The sequence below is a fragment of the Pan paniscus genome, chromosome 8, assembly GCF_029289425.2.
Source record: "Pan paniscus chromosome 8, NHGRI_mPanPan1-v2.0_pri, whole genome shotgun sequence".
In the NCBI taxonomy this organism is placed as follows: domain Eukaryota; kingdom Metazoa; phylum Chordata; class Mammalia; order Primates; family Hominidae; genus Pan; species Pan paniscus.
Genome location: NC_073257.2, coordinates 99088620 through 99106260, shown reverse-complemented (window position 1 = coordinate 99106260; position 17641 = coordinate 99088620). Strand labels below are relative to the sequence as shown.

General features: G+C 38.1%; 1 protein-coding gene across 2 annotated transcripts in view; it reads left to right on the top strand.

Annotated features, from left to right (window-relative positions):
* GLUD1 (glutamate dehydrogenase 1) overlaps positions 1 to 17641 on the top strand; it is a 42439-nt gene that overhangs the window by 1419 nt on the left and 23379 nt on the right. For both annotated transcript variants that reach the window (XM_034931049.3, XM_034931048.3), the window contains exons 2-4: positions 14893 to 14973; positions 15525 to 15580; positions 16934 to 16997. In XM_034931049.3, coding sequence (XP_034786940.1) covers positions 14893 to 14973; positions 15525 to 15580; positions 16934 to 16997 — 201 coding nt within the window. The remainder of the gene's footprint in view (positions 1 to 14892; positions 14974 to 15524; positions 15581 to 16933; positions 16998 to 17641) is intronic.

The following is a 17641-nucleotide window of genomic DNA, read 5'->3' as shown; positions in this document are numbered from 1 at the left end:
CCAGCCAGCCAATGGAATGAAATAGCTCTGGGGGTGTGTACTGGTCCTGGCTAGCCCTGAATTTGAGCTTCAGGAAAGATATAGTACGTGAAGAAAGGGGTCAGATAATGTTTGGTAGTCACTGGGTTATCCTGTGGTTTAAATCATTTAATGTCTGTAGATTTGGCCTCTGTAGTCAGATTGCTTTCTTCGAGCAAATAAGAGCTTTTTTCCCCCCAATACATTGCATCATACCTCTTTAGTAACATAAAATGGAAAGGACAAACCACTTTTGTCTACTGTAAAAAAGAAAAATTACATGGAATAAAGAGCCCAGGGAGGCGAGGAGTCTTGTTGGAGGTGGATTGGCTGAGAAGCACAGAGGATGTTGGGCTAGACCCATGTCTCAGTAAACCTGGTTCTGTGGTCTTTCAGTTATGCCCGCTGACTTATAAGGATTTTTAGAAATCCTCTCTGTACCGGAAAAAACTTGAGTGGTGCTGGTGTTCCCAGCAGGGGGGACAAAGGTTGCTTTTAAAGATTTACTAAATTTGCATTGACCCCACCCACTTCTAGGACTTAACTTTGGAGCTTAATTATCCTCTAGCTCTGGTTGCCTCAGCCAAAACCAATGTTTGAACCACTTTGACCTCTGATTTCCTTTCTAGCTTCAAAATTGTATAAAATGTACACACCGTCAGTCTCCTACATTTGCCTGCCTTCTTCCTACCACTCCCTTATTCTCCAAACCAGGAAAACAAGTTCAGACTCCAAAGAAAGGCAAATAAGGATGTTGGAGGAAGTTCAGGCAATGTTCAGCAAATATTGAGTTGCATCGTTTTCTTAAAACGGACATCAAGTTTATTTTTTACTATCTTGCTGGCAGCATTTGCCAGTCCTTTAAAAGGTGTACAGATAAATCAGTGTATGTGGTTTTCTGCAGGATCTGATTTGGTCTCTGAAATCCTTTTTCTTCGATTCTTCAGATGCGCAGCTCTCTCCTGTTTTTATAAGTCGCAGCTCCGCAAACTCACTGAAGCAACTCGTTTACCATAGTTTGTGAGTCCTCTTTCTCTTGTTGCCACAGCAGTTTTAATGCCAAAATATTGAACCTAGCAACAAATTGGGTCAGCCATCCCAAAGCACTGTTACTGTAGCACTTGCTTGTACTAGAGTGTAAGATACAATTTTCTGTTCCGTTTATCCCATTTACAAAAAAACATGCTCTTAACCCCCAGCATATAAACAGGGAGAAACTGAATTGTTACTAATAAACTGTTGCAAGCATTGATAGAACATCAAAGAAAATTGGCCTCTACAAAGTGATAAATTTATTATCTTCAGGAACTTGAAAGGCTTTCTGGATTGGGGAAGATTATATAGCTATGAAAGCCCTTAAATATTTTAGTGTGCTTAATAAACAGTATACTAAACAGATGATCAGCAAAATTTGGGTACTATAGCCTTCCATGCTTTGTGTTCAAGACATCCCCAGATCTATCTACCCATTTATCACCCTTGTTTGCAGAGAATGTGCATTGTAAGAGGGACAGGTCTTCTTTCTTAAAGCTTTTTTAACGTCTAAGAAATTGTTAACCTTTGTGGTCCCACTCTAGTCTTAGAAACACAGAATATATTAGGTGATTGAGATTTTTTTAAATGCTTTGGATAATCCCTATGAAATTCTGTCTTTCCCTCTTAAACATATTTTAACATGTTCTTCTTACCTCTCCCCACTAACCTGTCTTCTCTCCCATTGGTTCTTTGCCAAAAAAAAAAACCTCATCTGCCTCTCTCCACCCTTTTACCAACCTTCAGCTTTCTGTATCTCATTTTCCCTCAAGAACAACCTTATCCCTGAGTTTTCTAAATTAAAATTCTTGAGGTTGAAGCAAAGCAACAATCTAGCAATAATCTCTAAGGGAAACAGATGGTTATAAGACTTGGTGGCTAATGTGTACTTTTTCCAAGTAAATATTTAATAATACACACTGTTTTTGTGTTTTTCTTTTCCCAGTTACTACATGTACCTGAGGCCGTTAGATTTGTCTGTGTTAAGGATTTGAAAGAGTAAGCTAAAGGATCTGAAGGGAAGTTTAAGTGAGGCCTTAAAAATATTTCCAGCAAAGGGGCATAGTGTGAGAATATGCGACTGATTTGAGAAGACTGGTTCAAAAGTTCTGGTGGGTTTGGAAATATTATCAAAGATTGTTCTATTAACTTTCCCTGAGTAAATTATCTGTATTTCATTTGCTATGGTTCTGCCTGAGACCAGTCTACCTTTTTAGAAGGAAGTTTATTGTTTTAAAGTCAGTTTGGAGGGAAAGTACAGATTGATAATAGCAATTTATTGATGGTAGGAGTCAATTAACTTTCTCTTCCAGTCTGCCCCCCCAGTTGTCTTGATATTAAAACTATTAAAATTCCCTATCACTGATGCTACTATCATAAAATTTTCTAAAATTATCATAATTTACATATAGTTGATGGACCGTAGATGGAGTTCTCTCATACATTGACCCTAAGTCTTTTAATTACAAATATTAGTACCCAAAAAAGTGTACCCTATATTAATCCAGTAACTAGTTTTTAAAAGTCAAAATGCCAGAAGGAAACAGTGGAATCTTGATGACATAATGCAAGGGAAGACCAGAGTCAATGCAGTGTTAAAGACCCCTCAGCCTCTGGGATGTCATTGTTTAGCGCTTAAGGGAAGACTATAGAAAGCACTGATACTGATTTAAAATGAGATATTTCTCTGCCTTCACTGGGGGAAAAAATGTTTCTGACTTATTTTGCTATGCTCAATTGACAACCATCAAAACTTAGGTAACTTTTAATAAACTCACAGTTTCTAATATTTTTAAGTGGCTGTGTGTCTGCATCTGCTGCCACAGATAAAATATAACCTTTGTAGGTGAATTTAATTTAGGATTTTTCTGAAAGTTCAGTCAGAGGATAGGTAATTTGTGTGTCTTTTAAAAGCACTTAGCCCCGAGGTGGTTGTTTTTAATACATCTTATTTAAATACGGAAATGTGTTGCCCTTATGCCTTTTTATTTCATGGAAGCCAAATGCGTCTTTTCTCCCAAAGTATACTAGAAAATGACCTTTGGTAATGGTAGTGATCTGTACATCAGATTTCAGTCTTTCTGTCACTTGCATGTATGAATCCATTTAGCAAGTTTGCTTTTGGCAGTAAAGCCCCACGTGCAGGAAGACAAACAGCTGCTCACTCATTATCCAAAGTATACTTTGTAAGAATTAGGGCATCAAAAATTGGATCCTGAGCACCAGTATATATTAAAGTTCAGTACAACTTGTAGTGTTTAAGTATAAGAAATAAAAATTGAGCCTGAACTTTTGGCATATAGTGGGAAGAAATTAGGTTTACCGCTGTTAATAATTCAGAGTGCTTAGGAAAATCGGTTTTTATTTACTTATGTTAAAAATACTAAGGGTTCTGTAACCATTAAAAACTAAAATACTAACCTGTAGATGTTGAAAAAATCCTAGACACTAGTCTCTGCCACGTGACTGTTCTTCTTTTCTATTTATTTTACCCAATAATTAGGCTTTTACAATGTAAGTAATAGAGAAAAATCTCTAGTATCACTTTAGAGCACATCGATTCATAAATAGCCCATAAATTTTGTACTCAGCAACCCATAAAATACACATGCATGATTCACATAATCAAATAGTAATGTAAGTTACAAAATGAAAAGTGAAGCAGCTCTACCCCAAGTCCTTCCCCCAATATAACCATGAACAGTCTTAAATCTAATGCCGCTGTCTAAAACTGACTAGTTATTCAAATGAATCAATATTTTCCCCTTTCCAGAGGCAGAAATTAATACAGATTCAAGTGTTCACTATCAAGTCGGAATTGTTAATATGTGAAATACTACTGATAAAGGCAGGAAAGGCTTTATTAAGGACAAGAAGACAAACTAGGAGAAGGAGCTACTCAAGACCTTCCGATTATCTTTACAAAAAGGCAACTATACCTAGAAGATTCTGCAGCCACACACATTCTGCCTTCACTTGAGGTCAACTGCCTTCACCAAGGTCAGATATTAGCAAAGGCTAACATTTATTCAGCTCTGTGTGTGCCAGGCATTTTATTAAGAACTTTTCATGCATCATCAGTTCTATGCCTTATAGCAACAATGCATGTAAGAACTTTTCATGTATCATTGCTTTTATGCCTCATGCAATACACTGTTGTCCCTGATTTCCAAATATGGCTACTAAGGTTGAGGAGTGAAGTGTCCTTTGGCAGGGTGACACAGCTAGTACGTAGTGGAGTTGAGGTTCAGATTCTGGGCATCTGATTCCAGCACCCACCTTAATCATTGTTGTCTGGGATTTATTTATGCAAAAAGTTACAAATTGTATCTTAGGCTTTTAATTGTAAGCACTGATTGAGAACCACTTCATGCCATTGACACAATGCTTCCTAATACTTTGGATCATAGATACCTTTGAAATTTCTGTTAAAAGCTATTAGAAGACCTACCTTCTTCCTAGAAAAATACATATTCAAACAACTTTGCATATAAAACTCAGCATAGATGATATCTCTAGAGGTCCATTTATTCTAATTGCTAAGGAAATGAAATAACCTTTTTCCCCTACACCCAACTCCGAAGACCTGAAATAACATTTTACACAGTTTTCCATCAAAAGAGGTTTGAAGACTTTGGTGTTTAAGAGATTAATGTGTTAGCCAGAACAACTCATTTCTCTACCAGTGTGTAGTCCATTTATCTTTAAAGATTTTCTATTGAATAATTTTGAAATTACTTTCTTAGTTTTCTTCATTAAAAACTAAGAAAATGCTTTGTTTATTATGAATTGCTATTTCTCTTGATTATTATTCTTGGAGAAAGTCTATCAGATGTAATTCTTCTGATTTGCTTCTAGGCTAGAGGAAAATGTGAAAGATGACAAATGAAAATTTCAAAGGTTGTCAGTAGTATGACTTCTTTTATCGTTTGTCATTATCACAAATATATCAACATAGGACTTTTAAAAGATATTTTGTACATATTGGGCCTTAGTAGGATTTTGCATGAATTTTTTTTTTCTTTTTTGCCAAGAGAGAAAGAGCAAAGAAATAACCAAGGGTGATGTACTCGTATTGAAGGTTTACCAAATAAGGACTGCTTTTATTATGAACTATAGTCTATATAATAAATAAATCAATTTTTCTATTATGTGTTTTTTGTTCCTGCAGGCAAGATCTCTGAACTTTATGCAGAGGGTTCTTTTAAAAAAACAAAGTTGAATTTTTTTATTTCTTGGAATATTTTTTTCATTGATTTCTCCCAAGTAGAGCAGATTCAAATCTCCTTTGTACCCTATGTCTTTTTTGTTTTGCTATTAGTTCAGTATTCTGTTTCTACATTTTCCTTTCCTAGAACCAGTCAATAAATGACAAAAAACAAAACAAAACAAAGTAAATCATGTGTTATTGCAGTAGGAGTTCAAAGAAACCAAGGACAATCTTGTTTGTTTATTTGTTTTTTTGTTTGTTTTTTTTTTTGAAACAGAGTTTTGCTCTTGTTGCCCAGGCTGGCATACAGTGGCGCGATCTTGGCTCACTACAACCTCTGCTTACCGGGTTCAAGCAATTTTCCTGCCTCAGCCTACCAAGTAGCTGGGATTACAGGAATGCACCACCTCACCTGGCTGATTTTTGTATATTTAGTAGAGACAGAGTTTTGCCATGTTGGTCAGGCTGGTCTCGAACTCCCGACCTCATGTGATCAGCCCACCTCGGCCTCCCAAAGTGCTGGGATTACAGGCGTGAGCCACCGTGCCTGGCAGACAGACAGTCTTGATGTGGGAACAGAGAAGGCTGGATAGGAGTTGGATAAGGCCATTTCAGATAAAGAGGGGGTGGCTTCACCCAAGGCAGGAAGTGGAACTGTGTGTAAGGGGGTCATGAGGACAAACTACATTTGTAAATAATGAGAAATAAGGACTTGTGACAGTAAATATATTTGGTCGCTTTGCCTGGTTCCCAACACAGAGCTCCTGAATCTCTCGCAAATTCCTGAGTGATAGGAGCATCTTTTGTTCTAACTAGGACACTCTTAATGGGCTTCTGGGTAGCTTCAAGGTGGGGACTAGTCACCAAAAAGACCAAGCCATAATTAGAAATTTGGAACTTTCAGTCCCACCCTTTGACCTCTGGAGATTGGAAAGGGGCTGAAGATTGAGTTTAATCAGCAATCAGTCATGCCCTCATAATGGAACCTCTATACAAACCCTAACTGATGGCTGGAGTATGGGGAGAGTTCGGAGAGCTTCCAGGTTGGTGAATTCATCCATGTATGGGTAGGGTGGTACCCTCCAAATTCCAGGGGGACAGAAGCTCCTGCAGTGGGGACATTCCAGACATGGCCCTGTGTACCTCTTCATGTTGCTGTTGATTTGTATCCTTTACATAAGTAACGTTTCCCTGAATCCTGTGAGCCTTTATAACATTATTGAACCTGAGGAGGGGGCCATGGGAACCCCCTGGTTGGTAGCCAAGTTGGACAGAAGTGTGGGTGCCCTGGGCACCCAAGACTTGGAACTGGCATCTGAAGTAGGGAACAGTCTTGTGAGACTGAGCCCTTGAGCTGTGGGGTCTGTGCTAACCCTGGTAGTCAGTGTCAGAACTGAATTGCAGGACACCCAGTTTGTATCTGCAGAGAACTGGAGAACTGCTTAGTGTGGAAAACCCACACATTTGGTGTCAGAAATGTGTGAGAAAAAACAATTTTTTCCTTTTTTTTTTTTTTTTTTTTGAGACGGAGTCTCGCTGTCTCCCAGGCTGGAGTGCAGTGGCGCGATCTTGGCTTACTGCAAGCTCCGCCTCCTGGGTTGATGCCATTCTCCTGCCTCAGCCTCCTGAGTAGCTGGGACTACAGGCGCCCACCGCCACGCTGGCTAATTTTTTTTTTTTTTTTTGTATTTTTAGTGGAGACGGGGTTTCACCATGTTAGCCAGGATGGTCTTGATCTCCTGACCTCATGATCCGCCCGCCTCAGCCTCCCAAAGTGCTGGGATTACAGGCGTGAGCCACCGCGCCAGGCCAATTTTTTCCTTTTATGTTTGTTGGATGAATAATGATGAATCTAGCAGGGCACAGAAAGCTAGGCAGCAGTGGAACTGAGAATGAAGTTATAGTTAATAGCAGAGAATGAAAAAGAAAAGACAGATAAAACATTTTGAAGAAAGGACAATAATGTATTCCCAACAGGTAGGATTTACAGGATGAAGGAGAGAAGAGGCAAAGATAACCACAAAATTTCTAGCCTGAGAGACTGGTAGAAAAAAATGGTGGTATCAGGGACAGATGGGGTTATTAAGGAAAAGGATTGGATTTTTAAAATAAAGAAGATCTGGTGTAAAATTATCCTCAGGGAAATTGGAAATCCAGGCACATACTTCTCTCCGTCATGCCCTTGCATAGTGCAGTCCCTCTGCCTGTCCATGCCTCACTTCCCCCTCCCTAGGATTCCTCTGCCTCTCTTAAGACCCATCTCAAATTATCACGTAGACTTGTAAATAATTTATATGAAACTGGATAGCTGAGGTTTCAAGCCTTTATCCCTTTGAAACTTTTTAATAACAAGTTATTGTTACCTTTTACTAAATCCAACTTTATATTCACCATTTTAACTAGCATCATTTCCGATTCCAAGACCTGTTTGGTGTGAAAGTGCAGCTAAGTTACTGTTAATCAAGATCAGAATAAAAGAATCTACCAAGAAAAATTAACAAAATCCCCCTTTTAATGTATAATCTTCCATCCGTCAGGCTGTAAGTTAAATAACACAAAACAAAGCTGTATGTTTTATGGATATGTACATATATAATTGCAGGGAACATGATTTGGAAGGATATACACTTACATTGCTAAGAATAGTCACCCCTAAGGAGAAGACTGGGGTCACAAGTGGAAGTCAAGGGAGTCTTCAGCTTTCTTTTTGTATTTAAATTTTGATAGAAATACATACATATGTGTTATAATTTTAAATTTTTAATGAAAAAAGTATTCTTCCATTTTTTCTTTGATGTGTCAATAGGTTATATTTTTCTAATACCAGCTAAACATTTGCTTCCCAGAAAGCTTAGTTACCTCTTCAAAATTTATTCAGGTTAAAATAAAAGATTTAGACAGTGGATTAAAAATCTAAGATGGTATTTGCCTACTTTATACAAAACAGTACATTGATGCTGCTAAAGCAATTAAAGTATAATTTTTCTGGGTTTTTTTTTTTTTTTTTGGAGACGGAGTCTCACTCTCTGTTGCCCAGGCTGAAGTGCAATGGTGCAATCTCCACTCATTGCAACCTCCGTCTCCCAGGTTTAAGCGATTCTCCTGCCTCAGCCTCCCCAGTAGCTGGGATTACAGGTGTGCACCACCACGCCCAGCTAATTTTGTTGTGTGTTTAGTAGAGACAGGGTTTCATCATGTTGGCCAGGCTGGTCTCGAACTCCTACCTCAAATGATCTGCCCACCTCAGCCTCCCAAAGTGCTGGGATTACCCGCGTGAGCCACCACGCCCAGCCTAAAGTGTGTACTTTTTCTTAGCTCCTATATGCAGTGCTCCTTCCCATGCTGAATGTCTGAATTTTTATCTGAGACGTAGTATTTCAGGTGGTCATTACTTGCGGGTGGTCATTGAGATTTCCTCCCTGCTTCTAACCTTCCTCTCTTCATTTTAAATTAAGTTACGCTACATTATTGTGGGTTAGAAGGTACATTAATATTAAGTGAAAAAATATAATCTGATGAGTAAGTGGCAAGAGTGTTAACTTATAAATATTAAGAGTTGTTCTGAGGCGTTTTTGCTTTTCTGGTGGTTCTGTGCTTCTGGTAGAACTCTTGGTTACTGAATAAATAGTTCCTGAAAAGTGAGAGAGTGCAGCTGGAAATTAGATTTCTGATGAATAAATCAAACCCTATTAAGAGAACCAGGTTCAAGTAATTTTAAAACCACTTGAATTTTCATAAATGTTTTGTTAATGACTAATTATAAAAAACAGTGACTAGCTGGAGGCTTTTGTGTGTTTGCTTTTGAGTCAGCTAGGAAAAGGAAAAAAAATTCAAGCTTAGTCAATTGTGGTTTCCACTGAATCTTTTTTAAAGTAATGAGCTGGTTTGTTTTCTTCATCACTATAGCAACTTAAGCTAGTTTCTGCTTTTGATTTTTATTTCTCCTAGAGAAACTTAGCATGCACTGCTCATTAGACTTGAGCATACTAAGGAATATCTGTGGTAATTAAGTTAAAAATCAGATCAGTGCTTTGTACTGTATATAGTTGCAGATGTCTGCATTTCACTAATATTCTTTGGAAACATCTGGATACCAGTTAACATAAAATAACTGTTTAGTCAGTTTCTGTTCAGAATAGAAGGAATGATTTAAAAGTTCCCATTGTAGTACATACGTCATTCTATCCCCTGCCCTTCCTCCAGCTTTACTGAGATTGATAAATAATAAACGTCATGGGTGGTGTGTCTTTAGTTTCCTCTGGTGAGCTGAGTGCACAGATTACTTTGTCAGCAGGGTGGCCTTGATTTTTAGGCCATGTTTCTAATGGCATCAGTTCTGTGGCTGACACCTGTGTACCAAGCCCATTCACTGTCTAGCTTAGCCAGCCGTGGACTCCTGCTCTTTGTTAAAAGTATTTACCTTCATTCCTACTAGCACAGTTGACCAAAGACCCAGTTGATCCCAAACACTAGTAATGCATCAATGGAGTCTAACAGAGTTTTAAGATGTGGTGCGTGCGTGTGTGTGTGTGTGTGTGTGTGTGTGTGTGTGTGTGTGTAGAGATGGGATCTCACTATGTTGTCCAGGCTGGTCTTAAACACCTGAGCTCAAGTTCTTCTGCCTCAGCCTCCCAATGTGCTAGGACTGCAGGCATGAGCCACCATGCCTAACTGTCTAAGACTTTGGGATACAAAAATATAATTTACTTTCCTCCATTTCTGGAATAAAACATCTCTTCCTTCCTCCTTCTAGTTTCTGTTCTGTGCCCCTGTTTGATCTCTGTTGGTCCTGTTCACCTTCAGCCTTCTCTGCTGAAGGAGGAAAGGCTTGGTTTTATAAAAAGTGACAATATTCAGATCACATAAGATCCTTCTTGCTTCATTTTGGCTTAAATATTTTAAGATTTTCTGATTTTCTTGTATGTGTATGTATTTTCCTATTATTTGACTTTTTTGAACAACTTCAAATTGAGTATATTTGAACGAGAGTAGGCATTCAAAAGTGCTAGGCTTTCCCTGCCTTTCAGAACTTTGAGGTATATATCGCATCATTTTGTCCTTCACATTCTCCAGTTGTGCTAATTTTTCCCAATCCATTGAGTTAAGTAGATTACCTTCCTTTTTGCAGTCATATTCTTACTTTTTTTTTTTTTTTTTAATTTTTTTGAGACAGAGTCTCAAACTGTTGCCCAGGCTGGAATGCAGTGGTACAATCTCAGCTCTCTGTAACCTCCGCCTTAGCCTTGTGAGTAGCTGGGACTACGGGAATGTGCCACCATGCCCAGCTAATTTTTGTATTTTCAGTAAAGATGGGGTTTCACCATGTTGGCCAAGCTGGTCTCAAACTCCTGACCTCAAGTGATCTGCCCAGCTCGGCCTCCCAAAGTGCTGGGATTATAGGCGTGAGCCACCACATCCAGCCCCTACTTAAATCTCTTCGTGTCCCTTAGAATGTAGTTAAGACTTATTTTCAGGTGACAGTATATTTTTGATAGTTATCTTTGGTTTCCAAACCCAGAGAAGGAAGAGTAACTGGCTTCTTCTGTGTGTGGGTACCTTGTGTCTTATTGGAGATTGTTTTGTCTCAAGTATTGCTGCAGAGTATTTTATTAATGGGTGCACTTTAAAATTTTTTGTTTTTCAGACTACCAGTTTAGGTAGCCCAGTACTCAATATTTGCCAATTTCTAAAATTAAAAACATGTATGAATCACTGGTTAACTAGAAATTTAAAATGAAAATGTTTCTTCTTTAGCCCAGGCAATATCACTTGCATTCATTTCTATCCCCCTCCCTGTCCCTGTTCTGTTGGCTCTGGGGCTTCTTCCACTAAGCTGGTACTTTCTTTATAGCTCCTCCTGTGCTTCCATTCACTAAACCTTTATTGGTTCATAGCCTACAGAAAATGCCTGTGGTGTGAGAGGTAATTTGTGAAACTGCTTCTCTTCACTGTTTAGCAGTTGAGCTCTCTAAATGGGTGTAGCTGGGAAAGAAAACTTAACTTTACAAACAAGAATTCCTGGGTTCCATCCAGCGGAACATGTCTTTTGTTATACACACACAGTTTCTGACTCATATCATTCCATGACTTATGATAAAATGGACATTTTTTTTACACTGTTGTGTGGAAGGAGGGGTCTGGTTTCTAATTTTTAATAACATCTATTTCTAGAATATTAGGCTTGCCATTTGAATGCTTCTGTTTGATTTATGAATATCATTGGTTCCAGCAGTTTTTAGCTCCCCACTAAATGCAAGTTAAAATTTTTAAGTTTCTAAGTTAAAAGAAAGTAACATTTCCTCCACTTAAAGAAAGCAAGGAAAATTAAAAATAATGTGGTGATGACTTCCACAGGCTCTAAAAGAGCAATGGAAAAAGTGATTTATGTGTGGGAGAAGAAATACTAGTTCTTAATTAATACATTGTTTTACTATTTCCCATGAATTTATGTAGAAGTAATGAAACCAAGGTTTATTAAGTCATTTTTTCAAACTCCTGTCAGTTTAGACTTTTTAATTGCTTTGTTACATGCCATTACTTTGTAATACTTGTTATAGCAGTGGTAATAGTTGAGATTTGCCTGTTTGACCACTTGCAGGGCACCGTGCCAGATTCCCCATGTGCGATGTTCCTCGCAGTCGTGACACCCATCCTAGGAGAGTGGCATTAGCACCCCTCCATGCAAGCGGATGGTGCAGGCTGGGTCGCCTGGGCACAGCGCCTTACCATTTCCCTGGCTTAGTGTAGTTATCATTAAATAATATGTGGTATTACTTAGAAGCATTTTGAATAATTTGAAAAGCACATTTAGTGTTTAAACAATTTTTTTTTCTTTTTTCTTTTTTTTTTTGAGAAAAGGTCTGGCTCTGTTGCTGGGGTTTAGTGCAGTGACCTGAGCGTAGCTCACTGCAGCCTGCAACTCCTGGGCTCAAGTGACTCTCCTGCCCCAGCCTCCTGAGCATCTTCGACTACACGCACATGCCCCCACGCCCAACTCAATTTTTTTTTTTTTTAAGATACAAATGATTCATCTTAATATTATTTACAGTTTTTTTTTTCCTTTTCTGTGGGCTTTATCTGACTGGAAATTCTTTTTAAATTTTTTATTTTTTAAATTGTAAATTGACAAATTGTAGATATATATTTATGAGGTACAAAGTAATTTTATGATATATGAATACAACATTGCATAATTAAGTCAAGCTGATTAACCTGTTCACCACTGGAAACAATTGCAAATAATTATCATTTTTTCTGGTGAAAACATCTGAAATTTACTCAGTGATTTTGAAATGTGCAGTACTTTTTGTTGTTGTTGTAGAAATGAGGTCTCACTATGTTGGCCAGGCTGGTTTCAAACTCCTAAGCTCAAGTGATCCTCCCACCTCAGCCTTCCAGTGTTGGGATTACAAGCATGAACTACCATGTTGGGCCAAATGTATAATCTATTATTATTTACTGTATTCACCATGCTGTGCAATCTATCTCAAAGAAACTTATTCCTTCTAATTGAGGCTTTGTACCCTTTGACCATCATCTCCCCGTCACCCCCATTCCCAGTTTTGTATACTTTGAGTCCTTTCATGATAGGTATGGAGGCTTATGGTAAGTTATTTAAAACTTAACATGTATGTCAAAAATTTTTGTGGCCATAGCTTTTCTTTCTTTTTTAAATTTTAAGAGTCAGAATATTCATATATTAATTCGGCATGTATTTGAGTGCCTAATATATGCCATTTTCTATGTTAGGAACCAGGAATTAAAGCAGTGAACATAACAAAGTCTGCCCTTGTGGTGCTAACTTGCCAGGTAGGGAAGCCAGATAATAAACACATGTATAATGCAAAGTCAGTAATAATAAACGATATGAAGAAACAAGGTAGGAGAGGCAGGAAAGTGGGAGTGAGAAAGAGGTGCTCTTTTAAATACAGTGGTCAAGGGAAGCCTCTCAGAATGAAGTTTTTAGCAGAGACCTGAATGAAATGGGGGAGTGAGCTATACAGATATCTGCTGTGTGCTGGAAAAATTACCTGTAATTTTGCATTCTAAAAGTTTAATAATGACTACATTTATTTCACAATTTGAGAATCAGTTATACACAAGATATAGTTCTAAGCACATACTCCTCTAAATATGATTTGTTTGTACAGTAGACCAAATAAGTACGTTCAGCTTAGAATATGCTCTTTATGGTCATGTGTACAATAAATAAATTATCTTAAAACATTATCAATATTAAGGTTGATGTTTTCAGAAACATGTAAGAAAGCTAGCTTTTAAAATTGACTAGGGAAGTTCTCTCAAACTGCCAGTCCATGAGATATTGTATATTTTCTATCTGAAAAACTTTTATTCTCAGAATTCTTTAAAAGAGCTCTCCCTGGGGCTCCCATTACTTACTTGTGACTCCCAGTGGAAATTGTACCCAGCCCCTCGAGAGGGGCTGAATCTGTTGGGAGTGGGAGGGTAGAAAAAATGCTGCAGCTTCTTGTGGGTATCCTTCACACACGAACACCCAGTGCCCCAAGCACTGTGCAGTCAAACATCAACCCCACTCAGACTTTCCTCCTTGGGATTGAGAAGCAATGGATTATAGAGAAAGAAAGGTGGCTTAGCACTCCAAAACTTCGAAGAGTAATTGACCAAGACCCCCAAAGCCAAAGCTGTGGGCATCCCCACTTCCGGTATACCCTATACCAACACGTAATGGCTACTAGATACAGGGGCACTAGTACCTGTCTGCTTGGCTACCTGCCCTCTTTGCAGAAGTGGTGAAGGGAATCACTCAACCTCAGGAAGGGAAAATGGCTTTCTCATTTTCAGATTGAAAGAGGTTGGCAGTGGGTGAGGAGAATAACAGGTAAGGATCTCTTTCAATATACCCATTTGAAGCCAAAACCTCTGTTTAGACATACAGTATTTTGAACCTGGTGACTATTCATTGCCCATGTTTGTGAATTATCAGAAAGCAGAATTCTTGCCAGGCATAGTGGCTCATGCCTGTAATCCCAGCACTTTGGGAAGCCAAGGTGGGAGGATCACTTGAGCCCAGGAGTTTGAGACCAGCCTGAGCAACATGGTGAGATCCTGTCTCTACAAAAAATTCAAAAATTAGCTGGGCATGGTGGTGTGCACTTGTGGTCCCAGCTACTCAGGAGGCTGAGGTGGGAGGATTACCTGAGCCTAGGAGGTTGAGGCTACAGTAAGCCATGTCTGTGCCACTACACTCAGCCTGAGCAACAGAGCAAGACCCTGTTTCCCACCCCTACCCCCCCAAAAAAAAGCAACCTGAATTCTTGAACTCCCTGCAACCAGGTCACCCAAACCAAAGGTAAAAGGAACATTAAAAAGCCTTCTGGAAAGTGTACAGAAATTCATTGCAGGGTGATTTTTGTCTTGTGAAATCATAGTTACTGTTATTAGCAGCTTTTTTTAATGTTTTATATTCATTTTTCTTGGTGTTCTGATGTACAAGCTGCTTCAAGTGTTTTTGGACATAGCTTGGATGTAAAATGTAAAAAGTGGATATTTTCAATTTGTAGCTTTCTTTTTTGAAGCTTACTTAAGTTTGTTCTAAATATAACCCCTTCTTTCTCACCCACCCCAACACATTTTTTTAAAAACACCACCAGGTATCCGTTACAGCACTGATGTGAGTGTAGATGAAGTAAAAGCTTTGGCTTCTCTGATGACATACAAGTGTGCAGTGGTTGGTAAGTGATTGCCTTTCTTGCTGCCTAATGAGAACTCTGGGGAAATATGTTTACACACATGTTACTGTTAAGATGCTGTAGAAATATACCTTATCAGAACTGATTTTTTTTCAAGTTGTAATCTTTAAGACCTGCATCATCTTTCAATTAGTCTAAATTAAGATATAGCCTTTTTTTTTACATGGGGGATTTTTTAAAATAGGAGATAATTGGATTTTAAGTCTAGATCTTTGTTTTCAATTCCTCAACACATTCTGTAAATAAGACCAAATTATAGTAGAAGGATAGTAAATAAGCTATTATCTTTTAGAAGTGGTAAAGAGCACTGATTAAATATATATTAGAACTTGGCTAGCCAATTTTATTGAACAATTTCTGTTCAACAAAATGTTGTTTAAAGTACAGTTTAGAAAATGATGGTAGGTTTATTTCTTGAATTTTCAGAAATTCAAGCTTAAAGCATCACGTTTCTCTAATATTGTGTGGTGCTTTCTGTCATTTTACTTTTTTAACATTTATATGGAATAGCAACCATCAGCCTTCTCTTTCAGATGTGCCGTTTGGGGGTGCTAAAGCTGGTGTTAAGATCAATCCCAAGAACTATACCGTAAGTATGAAAGTGATATTTGTTTTTTATTGTTGTTGTTGTTTTTGTTTTTCTGAGACAGAGTCTTCCTCTGTTGTTCAGGCCGGAGTACAATGGCGCAATCTTGGCTCACTGCAACCTCCGCCTCCCGGGTTCAAGCAGTTCTCGTTGATCCAGTAACTGGGATTACAGGTGCATGCCACCATGCCCGACTAATTTTTGTATTTTTAGTAGAGAGGGGATTTCACCATGTTGGCCAGGCTGTTCTTGAACTCCTGACCTCAGGTGATCCACCTGCCTTGGCCTCCCAGAGTGCTAGGATTGCAGGCGTGAGCCACCGCACCCGGCCTCAAAGTGACATTTGTGCACACAGTGCATTTATGAAGGACTTGAAATTACTGGGCTTCTCTGTATCCCCCACTATCAGTGAGATCAGTAGTCCCCATTGCTTTTCAAATGGAATAGAAAAATGTAAAGAATTAACTCATAGAGTGTTTTGCCATATAAAGATCACCTACTTAATATCTATATCCTTTATCATTTTCTGTTTCGTTTGGTTTTGTTTTTATGAGTCTTTTGTTTTACTTTTTTGCTTTTTGTTTTATTATTTTCTTACTTAGTTAAAACGTAATTAATATCTTCACTTATATACTTATACCCATATTTATATAATGTCTTCACTTAGATACTTATACCCATATTTAAGAAATACTGTGATCTGATTAGCCAGGCATAGTGGTGCACACCTGTAATCCCAGCTACTCGGGAGGCTCAGGCATGAGAATTGCTTGAACCCAGGAGGCAGAGGTTGGCCGAGATTTCACCGCTGCACTCCAGCCTGGGTAACAGAGCAAGACTCTGTCTCAAAAAGAAAAAAGTATTACTGTGATCTGAAGTTTTTATGTCAGGATCTCATTCTAGTGACACATATCTTAACTAAGACTATAAAAACCTTACTTTTTATCCTGTCAGTTCCAAGTTAATTCAAACTGATTGTCACAGTGCTTTACATAATACTAAATTATCTATATACAAACATAAATGCATGATTTTTATTCTCTTTAAAATTCACCATTTAAATGGAATATAATCATATTTAAATTAATCTTAATTAAGATTTAGTGTATTTTTCAGTGGGGAATTAATAGAATGGGAATTTGAGCCCTAGTTCTACTATCTTGTTTTTATAACCTACTTTTTTGATCCCTTATTTTCTCACCTTTAAAATGGCAATGCCTACTTTATGAGTTGTTCTAAGGATTACATGAGAAGACATATGAAAATGTACTATAAATAGAAAATAAGATGCTAGCTATAATCTCAAGCGATTTTTATATCAATTTTTTCTTTTGTTTTTGTTTTCTTGTTTTACAGGATAATGAATTGGAAAAGATCACAAGGAGGTTCACCATGGAGCTAGCAAAAAAGGGCTTTATTGGTATGTGTAGCCACATAGTTTTTGGTATAAAGTGGGAACATCTAAAAATTTTTTTTTTTTTGAGACGGAGTCTCACTCTGTTGCCCAGACTAGAGTGCAGTGGTGCGATCTCGTCCGCCTCCTGGGTTCAAGCAATTCTCTTGTCTCAGCCTCCCAAGTAGCTGAGATTACAGGCATGTGCCACCACACCCAGCTGATTTTTGTATTTTTACTAGAGATGGGGTTTTGCCATGTTGGTCAGGCTGGGCTTGAACTCCTGACATCAGGTGATCCACCCACCTCGGACTCCCAAACTGCTGGTATTACAGATAGGAGCCACTGTGCCCGGCCTCCTACTATTTGTTATAGGAGCTTTTGCCAAACATACAACATTTCTGAAGATATGAATCTTTGTTTGCTTGATGTTTTTGTATCTTACTGTTATCTGTGTTTATATTTTCTTTGTGCACAATCTGAATATTCTTTTTATAATATGTAAGTATTTGTCATGTACCCTTTAATTTTCAAGCAGTTTAAACCTATATTTTTTTTTATCTAGAAGGCTTCTAATTTGTTTGAATAGAATATGCATAACTACTTAATAGAATGCTTGCCCTATCAGTATAGTTAATAGAATGTTAATACTTACTGCCAGGCGTGGTGGC